A 12,221-nucleotide genomic window follows, 5' to 3' on the forward strand; every position below is an offset into this window, starting at 1 on the left:
GTCACACATATAAAGATATTGTCTATCCCAGATTTAAATGAAGTCTGGCTAAAAACCTATTGTTATCCTCAAAGTTGCACGTTTATTTCGACCCTATGGTCGTTTGTTATTTTACTCTTACACATAAACACAATAAAAACAAAACACTACATTGATATATGTTTTTATTAAAAAGTTTTAAATGTAATTCAATAAACATTTGAAGTGCATACATGCATTATAAACACTTTATAGGAATACTATGTGGATGCTGTTCATCGTAGCTGCAGTCACTAAGATGTTTCCAGCTCTTTGGTCCGTAGCTTTTGAGTCGAGTGTCGAACATACTTGACAACAGCTGTTGATGTTGATGTTGTTGTTGATCCTTTCCCCACCTTCTTATTCAGTACACAAGTATTGGCTCTTGAGGACGAAGAGGGGAAGGCGCTTGCAACTGGACAAACCCAGATCTGTGGCCACCAGGATGCCAAAACATTTCATTAATTAATATTTTGTCGGGAATGAAGAGTCAATCATGCTCAAGCTATAGTTGAGCTTGATTTTGAACAGGTTCTTGTAGCTCTTTTGCAGCTACAGCCTTTGGATGACATTTTCATGGTGTCCCATAGTTGTTTTCCCCACTTCACAATCTATGTCTTGGTACTGGGACCCATCCACGGTGTTTGGGCCACACACTGCAGTTGCTTCATATTCATATTTCTCTCCTAAGGTCACCCTCATTCTTGGGCCTTAACCTGTAATGGGGGGAAAAAACACAATTTAGTGTCCTGCTAAAACGAGTTGAGGGTAAGACAAAGACAGCTCTAAGTAACTGTGCATGTACAGGAGTCAGAATTAAAGCTGAGGCTCCATCCTCTCCCCCCAAAACACTCCTCATGGCACTAAAGCCTTCCTCTTCATCGTTAGTGAGATTTATGTGAGCCTTCCACCCCCCTGCACTCCTGTTCTGCGTGAATACACACCTCTGCCACTAATCACACACACCTTAACTGCCACCTGCCAGCTCCGTAACCTGGTTTTGTTCCATGTATCACACAGCTCTGCTCATAACCTCTTTTACAGAGAAACACATGTATGAGTGCACATGTCTTACCTTAGGGGAAGGGTACTCTGGAGTGGAGAGGCAGGCAGCGTCTGTGTGGGCAGTGATGCCTGTGGTATTTTCTCTTCAGGTTCAGGAAATCTGAAAGAAAGAGTTGTTTTAATTCTAACATGCAGAATAAAGTCACTGGATAAGCAGATGGTTTTAAATGTGTAGCCTATAAAATATATATATTTTAATGTAAGCTATGCTGCTAGCATGAGTGAACTGCTTCTCAAGTGTAATTGTATGTCTAAAAGCAAGATTTATGTCTGCAGGTGGACCCGTGCATATCACCTGACAGGCCTAATTAATCCCAAATGGAGGAGAGTGAACTCAGCCTGGGCTTTTTAGCACCAAGAGATAAAACAACATCTACCATTTTCCCAGTAAGCATAATTTTGAAACTAACAAACCCTTATTATGGCCCAACTTCACCTCTGTTGACCATAGAAAAGCTCGCTATTATGGGTTTTATTGTTTGGACCCATTTTCCAACAGCAGGGCGACCCCCTTCTAATAAACTGGGACACACAGACCTAACACATGATTATTTTTAAACGCCCCTAATAAATCGACTTTGACTCCCGCGGTTCACGGGCTGCCAGCCAAGCCCAGGAAGAGATAAACTGCCAGATGACTTTATGACCCGTCCCCCACGGAAAGACACTGCTCCACGCCTGAAGGTAGGCTTCTTTACACTTGGCACTGCTATTCCATGTCATGTTAATAAAGCTCGGGTATTTGCATGGCGCTTTAACACCGTGATTAACAAAAGCGCGCCGGAGTGCCTTCCAGCCGGGGACAAAGGGGACTCACTGGGGTCGCTGTGCGGTCCCCGGCGGCGCTCGGCTCCCTCCCTCTTCCTCTCTTCTCCTCTCCATCATCACATGCATCTAATCACGACCTCAAGCCCCAAAGCCGCTCTGTTTAACAACCGCTGTCTGACTCCGCCGCAAGGCCGAGGAGCAGATAACCGCAAAACAGCTTGGGTTCGCGCAAAAAAGCGCACCTGCTACGCCAGGCAGCGTGATGTACCGCAGTCAGGAAAACTGAAACTTTTATCTTGGGTTTGCTCGTTTGTAGCCAGGTTGATGTGAAAACTGTTGGGATGGCGAATGTTAAAGTGAAACTTTAGAATTTTAAAACCCAAACATACCACAAGTTAGCTATGCTAGTGCCGCATTCAAGCCATCTTGGCAAAATGGGAAGAACAGGCTCTTGTTAAACGCATTATCCCAAGGTACTAATTGACCCCATTTCTAGTCATGTTCTCTCACCAAATGAATTGAAATTAAGCCTTAGTAATTTTAAGTAGTAATTTTATCGTGCTACATATTTGTAGTGGTTTGAGTAGCAACAAGATACAAAAAAAACTCGTCTCAGTGTCAACAACTAACGTTAACTGTTTGATTTAATTTGTGTAACGGCAGCCAAGTTGGCTTTGCAGCTCTTTCGCCACCGGTTGTTGACACTTTCGTAGTGTTTTTATTAAGAGGCTCACGGTAACGGTTTTTCCCACTCGAGTTGTCGTATTTACGCACTGTATGATAACTCATGAACACGCCACATATTTTACGGATTCGTACCGATCGTGGATGTTATAAAGAGATTACATTATATTAGCTACATCCCGCCATGATGATTTATCATTACCGCAGCCAAAACGCAAAGAATTGACTAAATCACTATATTTTTTATGTATTTTATTTTATTTAAGTTTGTAGTCAGTGTAACTTGTAATTATGTTTAAGCTAGGTATTGGGGTTTAAGCTAGTTAATGTAGCAAGAAGCACTGTTGCTATGGTTACCTGTAGTTTAACGTACATTGCGCAGTGATTTAGAACGCTGTTTAAAACTGTTGACCGGGACTACGTTTAAACTGTCATGCTGACCTGCAGGCCAGTCGGGAAATCTGGACGGAGACGTTTTGGGACGCTTACCTGGTCTGGTAGAGGAGATTGGTGCTACAACAGCTACAAGCAGCAGGAGCAGGTAGAGCAGGTTGAAGATCCTCATGGCTGGGCAGCGGTCAGCTTCTGAAGAGCTTAGTTAATGATAATTTTCCGAAAGTGTTGAGAGTCCTTCCGGCTCTTGAGCTGGACTGGTGATGCTCAGCGTGTTTCGGTTCTCTCTTTCTCCTCGGTTTCAGTCCAGAAGGCCCACCACGGGAGAATCCAGTACAGACCAGTACCTCGTTTCTCAGGATAATCAGTATGTTTCTGCGAAATGTGTGTGTCCAAAGTGTTTGTGTGTCCAGTGAGAGTGTGATTGTGTCTGAGAGCAAAGTGACAAAGGTGCCTTTCCCCCCACCTCCTTTATACAGCTTTTTAGAGGGAGGGGGTGGAGTATGAGGGGGTGTGTAGCTCCCACAGCAGCCCCCACCTCAACCCCTGACACACACACACACACACACACACACACACACACACACACACACAAACACAGACACACACACTTCAGCATTGCACACATTGACCCCACATGTAGAGGGCAATTCAAATGACAGGAAGCCCCCTCCTTACCCTCTAACTGAACACACACTCTCCTGCGTGCTGCATTTTGTGTGTGTGTGTGTGTGTGTGTGTGTGTGTGCAACTATGAGCGACTGACGTATTTGAGAGCGGATGAAGCAGACAGTGTTGATTTATCACCTGTAACATTAGAGCAAAGATTTAAGAAGCTGTCGTCGAAAGTGGCTGGTTCTTCAAGACTGAGAGCAGAGCCAGATCCCTCCTCCCGCAGTTGTCCCCTACCCCCGCACTGAGGAGGACACACACATCTGGGGCTTTTGGATGCTGGGGGTGGTATTGGAGGTGGTGGAGGGGGGTGTTTGCACCGAGCATATCGGGGCTGGGGTCCTGATAAAATGACTAACAGTTCTCAAAGAAGTCTGTCTGTCTGGGATGCCGTCAACTGTCTCTGTCTGTCTGCACCAGCGTCTGTCTGTGTGGCGAGGGTGTGTTTGTAGGTGTGTATTTAAATGGATAAAACTGTATTTTTCTAAAAAGCAATCCTTAGCGTGAGGATTCTGGGTTGTTTTTTTTTTTTTTTAGGAGGTGTCATCTGTAAAAATTCAAACTGTGGCTTTCCAAAATGGTTGCTGACTTAAGTGAGTTCATTTCACTTTGTTTGCATCTTCTCATTAGCACTGTGTATCAAACCACTGAGTATCGACAACTGTCAAGCACTGAAAGGGCATCTTAATTATTTATTCTTTAGTCACCAATCAATTTTCATGTGTGATGGATAGGGTTGGGTGTAGAACCTTAGTACTTTTTTTAGCATCGGCCAAAATGTGTTTGGAGCAGTGTTGAAATTTATATAATATATTTATAAGCTTGTTTGCTCATTCTTTGATCAGATAGCTCCTGATTTAAATTCTGCATATTTTGTTTAAGCAAAGTTGGTGCACAGCTGCTTGTGTTTAGGCAATATAAAAAAAAAAGTGGTTTTACAGAAAACACGTTTATATTCATTTAAATAAGGCATCAAAACTTGATTGGTACAGTAGCGCTGCTATTGTATCTACACTAGTATCGAAATATTCGAACAATACCCAGCCCTACTTCTCATGCAGGCTGTCAGTTGGTGGTATACCAGGGGATTTTCTTGCAGCAGGTAACCCCGTTCACTTGGCATTAGCTCTGCGGTTGCCGGTGGATTTTGCAAAGTGTGGGGACTCATTAGCGTGTCTGCTTACGGCCGTCTCTGTGGACTGAGACTCTTCATTCAGCACCCAGCTAATGAATTAACACATTAAGATGAAATGTCAGCCATTACATGTGAATGAGGATTAGAGAAGCAGCAGGACACTAATGGACCGGGGGCTCGAAATAGTCAGAGAGACTTTGAACAAGTATCCGGACCATCAGCTCTTTTTAGCCCTCAAAAATAGACAAAAGAGACCAAAAAAGAGTCTCTCCGTTTGTGGGTTGTTTAGTTGTGTGTGTGTGTGTGTGTGTGTGTGTGTGTGTGTGCGTGTATGTGTCAGTGTCATTATGTCTTTGTAAATGTTGCTTTTATTGCTTTATTGTGTTTGCAAAAATGTAGCTTGAAATGACAGAGATTCCTCGTGGGTTTGGCTAACGTACAAACACACACACGTACACACACACGTACACACACACACACACACACACACACACTCATCCTGTCGCCAACACTCAGCCGAGGTATGTAGTTCGTTTCTGTGGCGAGCTGCACTTTGCATATCAGCTGCCATTGTCTTTTAAAAAACTTTTATTTTCCCTGTTTGAATATGCTAATTTCGTCTCAATTGTCATTCAGAGCCACCTGGTATCCACTGCAGCCAAATCTCAGTTTCTCTCTGTCTCTTTCTATCTCTCCTTCAAAAACAGAAACAAGTGAATCGTACCGAATTCTCCCCACCAGGTTTTCTGTGTGACTGAGTAGAGCGTGTTGTAATATTTGCTCTTCCTGGGATTAAACGTCTTTACAGGGATTACCCAGCCTGCTCAAACACTCCCCTACGTGAGAGACACACACACACACACACACACACACACACACACACACACACACACACACACACACACACACACACACACACAGAGGGCAACCTCGTATTAAACTGCTTCAGTACCTTGGCACCGCTGGACTGCACAGATGGACCTCGCTTCACCGTTGAAGGTTATTCTTTGGATTGTGATAATTAGTGTTTTAGGTACCGACCAGATGTGTTCACCTAACCGATTACCCTATAAAATGATAACAAATATGCCCATTGTCCAAGGTGACGTCTTCAGATGTCTTGTTTTGTCCCGTCAACAGTCCATAACCCAAAGATATTGAGTTTACAATGATCTAAAACAGTGAAAAGCAGAAAATCCTCACATTGGAGAAGCCGGAACCAGAAGATGTTTTGTGTTTCTGCTTCATAAATGACTTAAATGGTTAATCAACTATAAAAATTGATGTATTAATTTCCTGCCGATTGACTAGTTGTTTCTGCTCACTTGTTTGGTGCCAGCTGAAATGTGTCCATAGCACTGAGTATGAAAAGTACTGAAAGCTGGCATCGAACGTCTGCTCAGCCAATTTAATTTTGTAAAGTTCAGACAATATTCACTTTTTGTTGAACATGTTTATATTTCTCAAAGTAAGGTAGTAAAAAAGCACTTGTTGTGTTGAAACGTCATTTAATTCATTAGTTGGTCGACAAAAATAAATTTTTTGATAATCATTTAAAGATTTTTGATTTTTTTTTGTACTAAAATGCCTAAAATTCACTGGTTGCAGCTTTTAAAATGTAAACATTTGCTATTTCTCTATTCTGAGATCATTAAAAATTAAATACATTTGGGTTTTAAACTGTTTGTCTGACAAAACGAGCGAATTTAAAGACACTTTTGGCTCTTGAAACTTGTGAAAGGCATTTTTAACTTTTATAGACTGATTTACGATTAATCGAGACAATAATCTGCAGATGAATAGATCATTAAAATAATAATTATTTGCAATCCTTCACAGAACCAAATCTAAGGTGTCGTATCACCACTAGTATCACAAAGGTTTACATTATACCCAGCGCTAGTAGTGATCTGACCACTCACAATGAGCATCTTTTCACTTGAATGTGTAGTTGAACTCAACAGGCACTGCTGCAGGATTACTGGAGAGTGAAAGTCGGTGATCAGAATATAATTAGACGTGAAAATAGTAATCTGCTGCATGTAAGGAAACAGTTTAAAATGTACTGTTAAATGTCAGGCTATACGTGGAAAAGTGTGCATTAACCCATTTTCCTTTGTCAGTCTGGTCATTTTAAATGCGTTGCGGATGAGTGTGTAACTCAGGAAAGAGTTGGACAGAGTTAGACTGCAGACCTGCTGTTATTGCTACTGTTATAGTAGTCATGGACTTCCTAGTCGCTGTGATCTTTACGACCACGGAGGAAGCTTCAGCCTCTCCTCCCCTCCTGAATTTTCACTTTCTTCTTCCTCTCCCATCATCTCATGACCAGGACACGCAGATAAAGAAATTCCTCTCTGATAAAACTTGTTAAGAGGAACAGGCCGTTATATAAAGAAAAAAGTTCCTTTTCCACTCAGCCGAACATTATTGCATTGTACACAGGTACGCTTAGCATGGACAAATAGGTATATACGTACAGATAGGCAACAAATTAAAGAAAAAAACACCCATATGGTCTCTTAGTCAGGTGTTGCTCCACCACGAGCCTCCAGAACAAGAAAGATTCTCCAAGTCTTTTTGAACTGGAGGGATGAACACCGTTCTTCTAAAAGATATTCCCTCATGTGGTGATTTGATGACGGTGGTGGAGAGTGTCCAACACATCAGTCTCCCAAAGGGGTTCTGCTGGATTAATATCTGGTGACTGCGAAGGCCATAGCATATGATTCATGTTAGGGTTGGGCAGTATGACGATATATACCTTGTGACAATATAAATCTGTCTACAGTCAGAGATTTTGACATAACAATACTGTGGCAGCAGCTATGCCTTTAAAATGTCAGCAGAACTGCTCTATGGTAATATTGAAATTTAATATAATCTTTGCATCAATGTAATGAAGTAACTTGATTTGTCAGGTATTAAATTCACTGGATCAATTTAAAACAAACGCACCTGTCCAGTCCAGACACTCTTAAACCCGACTGATTTTCTGGGAAATTAGCAAGACACACTATTACAATATATATTGATATTAGAGCTGCAACTATCAGATTCTTTTTTTTTTTTTGATACTCGATTAGTCGTTTGAGTTATTTCTCTAGCAAAAATGCCAAACATTTGCTGGTTTCAGCCTTTCAGATGTAAAGATTTTCGGCATTGCTTTGTATTGTATGATAGCAAACTGAATATATTTGAGCTGGAGACCGCTGGTCGGACAAAACAAGTCATTTCAGTGTGTCACATTTGGCTCTGGGAAATTGTGATAGGCATTTTTCACTATTCTCTGACATTTTACTGACAAAGCTATGAATCAATTAATTGAGAAAATTATTAGTTAATCGTTAGTTGCAGCCCTAATTGATACTGTGATATAAAATTACGTATACCGTGATAGAGGATTTTATCCATATGGCCCACATAGGTTACAACAATATGACCCAAGTTGTGTTGACCATAGTTTTCCTTTAATACAAAGTCACCCAAGTGGATACAGAGGAGAGTGTAGGTGATAGATTGAGTAGCAGAGATGTTTTGTGCCGTGATGTCTTTTTGGGGTGTAGTCCAGTGTTTGTGTATGTGTGTGTGTGTGTGTACGTGTGTTGATTGTGATCTGATGGGTCAGTTCGTTGTCCATCGTTAGAGTGATAGTGTGGGTCTGTTGTCATGCCATCAGGTCGTCAGTGTTAATGAGGGCCGCAGCCAGCCAGAGCTTAATTACTCTTAAGACTCTTTATCTCCAATTGCCCAATACAGACCCCAATGGAAACATATACACATGAACAGTAGTGAACACCCAATACACACACAAACAGTATGGACCATCAGGACACATCACACAACACAAATGAGCCGGGCGTTTTTCTTCTTCTTCTTCTTCTTCTCCTGCACTCTGTGAAGACAAAGATAAGAGTCTCACGACGGTTGATTAACTTCGTCTTTATTCTGGTGCGCCTCCTCCCCTCCGCGTCGGCAACTAGACGGCTGACTGTGGAGGAGTGACGGAGGGCTCAGGGGTCAAGGGGCAAACTCAACAGGGAGCAGCCTCTAACCCCCCAGGATGTCACCGCAATGGGGCTTCAGGGGCCAAAAGTCACTTGGTTTGTTAAATCCTAACCCAGACACAGCGGCTTCTCTGGACACACAAACCCAGTGTCCGTGCTGCGGTTTGATTTTCAAAGTGCAGTGTGGATCTTTCTTGTTTTCTGGCCATACACATCAGTAGATACAAATACAGAAAGTGCACAGAGAAAAGCTTTGAGTTTCTGCTTAAGTTGTGCTTGTCCTCTTTGGTTCAACCTGTCAGGGTCCTTCTCAGTGGAATTTAAAATCGCATTGGTGTGATACTTCATGAAAACTGCAGGTGGGGCTAAAGAGCAAGCACTTCACTTATATTCTAGAGCAAGAGCACATGTTTGATTTTAGAAAGTTGTGGTGGCACAAAGATGTCAGGGGTCATGCAGACCAAATCAAATAGTCAACAAACTGTCACTGTTCACTTAGCATATATTCCACATGGCTCTAGTTTTAACAAAAACATACAGTGGATAGAGCATTGTGTACTTTTTGACAGATCCATCCTGTTGAAGACTATAACACAATCCAACAATCAAATGGTTTTACTTTATAGACAGCAAAGGACAGAGATTCCCACCAAAGGAGGCAGGATTTGTATGCGTCCTCAGAGGAAGCATTACCTGAGCAGGATAATTCAGTGAAAGAATCTTTCAAAAGCAGGTGCTCGGGGTTGGTTGTGAAGCTCTGGACCACAAAATAACAGTCGAAAGTGAGAAAAACTCAGATCAGTGCAGCTAGATTTTTAAGCTTAGCTTGTAATTACAACTGATCAGTAAGTGCAGTGAGTGCATTACTAAGGACGATTTTACAGATTCACCCAAATCCCAATTCAAAGAAGTTAAGGGGGACAAAAACTAATCCTAACCCAACACTACGAATTTGAATCACATGATATTTAGGTGTACACATCTAACTGTTCCTGCTCTACAGCAATAGTTGCATGCCACATTAGACTGTCAACAATTTCAGTTTTCTTACCTAAGACTTGTTCATTCATTTGTTTCATTTCATAATGACACTCTTTAATAAAAAAACAACAAATAAAATGGGAAGTTTTCAGTTGATTTTGAGTCATTTGTGAAACCTTCACCAAAACCCCAGATACACCACATCTAGTACACTAGATCAAGATAGAGATCTCTGACTTTTACTTTATGGCTTCTGTCCAGCTTGCTTGGTGATCACTCTCTGCTTTCTGTTAAATGGTCGGGACTTCTTTGCTTCGACGCCTTTTTCTGAAAGAGAACAGATATACGTTACAGTGTGCAGCATTAAAAAAGCTGACATTTGTCTGTGTGTGTCTGACAGCAGAGGAGGATTTCGTACCTGGATGTGCTGCTTGTGGTTGGATGCAGACTGAAGCCAAGATGAAGAGTGAGAAGATGACGAAGGCAACGATGATGAAGGTGAGCTCAAAGCCAGAGAACGGAAGTTCCATCTACACAACTACCCAACACAAAGCACGTCATTACATTATGTAACGTCTTCACATTAGGATTAAGAACAAAATGCATGACACAGACAAACTGATAAATCATCTCCGGTGATCTGAACTGTGTTGTTCTGTTTGCTAAAATAGACCTACGGAGATACAGTAGGACAACTATTAACATCTTTAATATTTAAAAGTAGCTAGCTAGTATCTACACTTTGTATTTTATTGAATTGCTGCTATGATTTATGAAGTAAAAAGGGTCAAAATTTCAATCTTTGCTGAACCACGATCACAGACAGGTGTCTCGCCGTCATTTAAAAAGACCATTCCATATTGCAAACGTGTATATGAGGTTTCAATGTGCATAAACTGACATTTCTTAATCTTTATATGTAAATGACTTAGATTTTGGTCAATCATTATAATCCATATCTGCATGATATTCAACTATAGCAACAGGGCTATCAGATATAAAACTAAATGTTAAAGTTGTGTGCAGCAAAAGAGAGGTTTGGAACCAGGATAATAAACATGTACGATATGGATAAAATTAGGACTTGTTTTCAGAGTGAAACTATGGGTTATTGCAAGCTTAAATGCACATTATCCACATACTAAAATATATTTATTTGTCAGCACAAAAGCCACTGTTTTGCATACATGAGAGGTAGTATTTTCATTGCAATACTGTTTACATACAGCTTGAGGTGCAGTAGCATGGCACCTCCACCAGGGGACCTTATAACCCTGTTATTTGTAACTGTTACTTCTGTCTGTTGTTGGTTTATAAATAAATAGGTAGGTAGGTAGATAGATATATAAATAAACAGACAGACAGACAGACAGACAGACAGACAGACAGATAGAACCACATAGTACCAAGGATAGGGCAAAAACAAATGAAATTAAAAAACTATGCCATTTAAACAATGACTCGTGCTCCTCAGTCTACCTACAGTGCTCTTTGTATCTGTTTACTGGATGATTGTTCACAGATGTGCTAAAGCAGAATATTTTTTCCTGGTCTTGGTGGAGCTTTATGGTACATTTTACTACAGAACCTTCTATTTATGATTACTTTCAGCCTGAAACATTTGAATAATCTCTCCAGTTCACGTCACCTCTACAGTATCAGAGAGAGAAGAGTTCGTTTGAACGGGGCGTCAAGGAAGCCATTTTTGTGAAAAAAGACAACCCCTCTTTGAACAGAAATGGTGGTCTGAGATTTAATCTGCCCAAAGTCTATCGGAGTGTATTATCACCTTGGTCACGCCTATCACATGCTAATCAGGCACTTAACAGTGATGAAGTAGATGTCTCCAGGTAATGTATTTCTGACCCTTTATTTTTTGCTATTTCGGTAGTCTGTCCAATGTGAAGTTACTGTAAACTAATTACATCGCTGTGGTGAAGCGACCACTGTCTCTATTTTGATAGCCGTTTGTGCTTACTACACAACCTTTTACTACAAGCCGAGAAATAGAAAACAGGTTGGTTTTAGCCCCACTTCCTACAGGGTTCATTATTAGAACTTAGGTCAGTTCAATTTATGTTAATTATTAACGTTAAAATACCCTCTCCTCACCGGTATTTTGAGTGGACAGACTGTTGAACCAAGCTCCATTCTAAAAGCATGTGTTTTAGGGTAGGGCCATATTTTTTCACAGTAAAAACTGTAGTCACGCCATCAATAAGACTCTTTTCTGATTCGCTTCGATCTACAGGCACAATCTGCACACATGCCATTTACTCAGTAACATCATTAATTAACCTGTGATGAAGTGTTTGCCACAGAGGTACAAGTATTGAATGGCCGGGTCTCACAGTTTACCATTTTCATCTTCTCTGTGGATGTCCTGAAGCCACAGAGCTTACTGTCATTCGCTCTTTGGGGGGGGAAGAATTTGTAAACTGGGTTGTTTTTTTTTTTTTGTTTGACGTGCAAAATGCACCACAGCAGCTTTTAGGCAT

General features: G+C 41.2%; 2 protein-coding genes across 2 annotated transcripts in view; one reads left to right on the top strand and one right to left on the bottom strand.

Moving 5' to 3' along the window:
- Positions 1–146: 146 nt before the first annotated feature.
- apela (apelin receptor early endogenous ligand) lies at positions 147–3,390 on the bottom strand. The gene is made up of 3 exons (XM_044189628.1): positions 3,025–3,390; positions 1,094–1,183; positions 147–734 (listed from the first exon to the last, which is right to left on the bottom strand). The coding sequence occupies exons 1-2, from the start codon at positions 3,098–3,100 to the stop codon at positions 1,095–1,097; spliced, it is 165 nt and encodes a 54-aa protein (XP_044045563.1). The 5' UTR covers positions 3,101–3,390; the 3' UTR covers positions 147–734; position 1,094.
- march1 (membrane-associated ring finger (C3HC4) 1) overlaps positions 1,208–12,221 on the top strand; it is a 35,271-nt gene continuing 24,257 nt past the window's right edge. Inside the window, exons 1-2 of the mRNA XM_044189622.1 lie at positions 1,208–1,767; positions 10,124–10,221. The gene's annotated coding sequence lies outside the window, so the exon portion shown is untranslated. The remainder of the gene's footprint in view (positions 1,768–10,123; positions 10,222–12,221) is intronic.

Source organism: Siniperca chuatsi, linkage group LG3 (genome assembly GCF_020085105.1).
Source record: "Siniperca chuatsi isolate FFG_IHB_CAS linkage group LG3, ASM2008510v1, whole genome shotgun sequence".
NCBI classification, from domain to species: Eukaryota; Metazoa; Chordata; class Actinopteri; order Centrarchiformes; family Sinipercidae; genus Siniperca; species Siniperca chuatsi.

Bases quoted from the DNA above. Each gene is read 5' to 3' on its own strand.
- apela (XM_044189628.1), bottom strand. From the start codon at position 3,100: ATGAGGATCTTCAACCTGCTCTACCTGCTCCTGCTGCTTGTAGCTGTT. The intron at 1,184-3,024 runs GTAAGCGTCCCA...TCTTTCTTTCAG, and splicing joins AATCTCCTCTACCAGACCAG to ATTTCCTGAACCTGAAGAGA.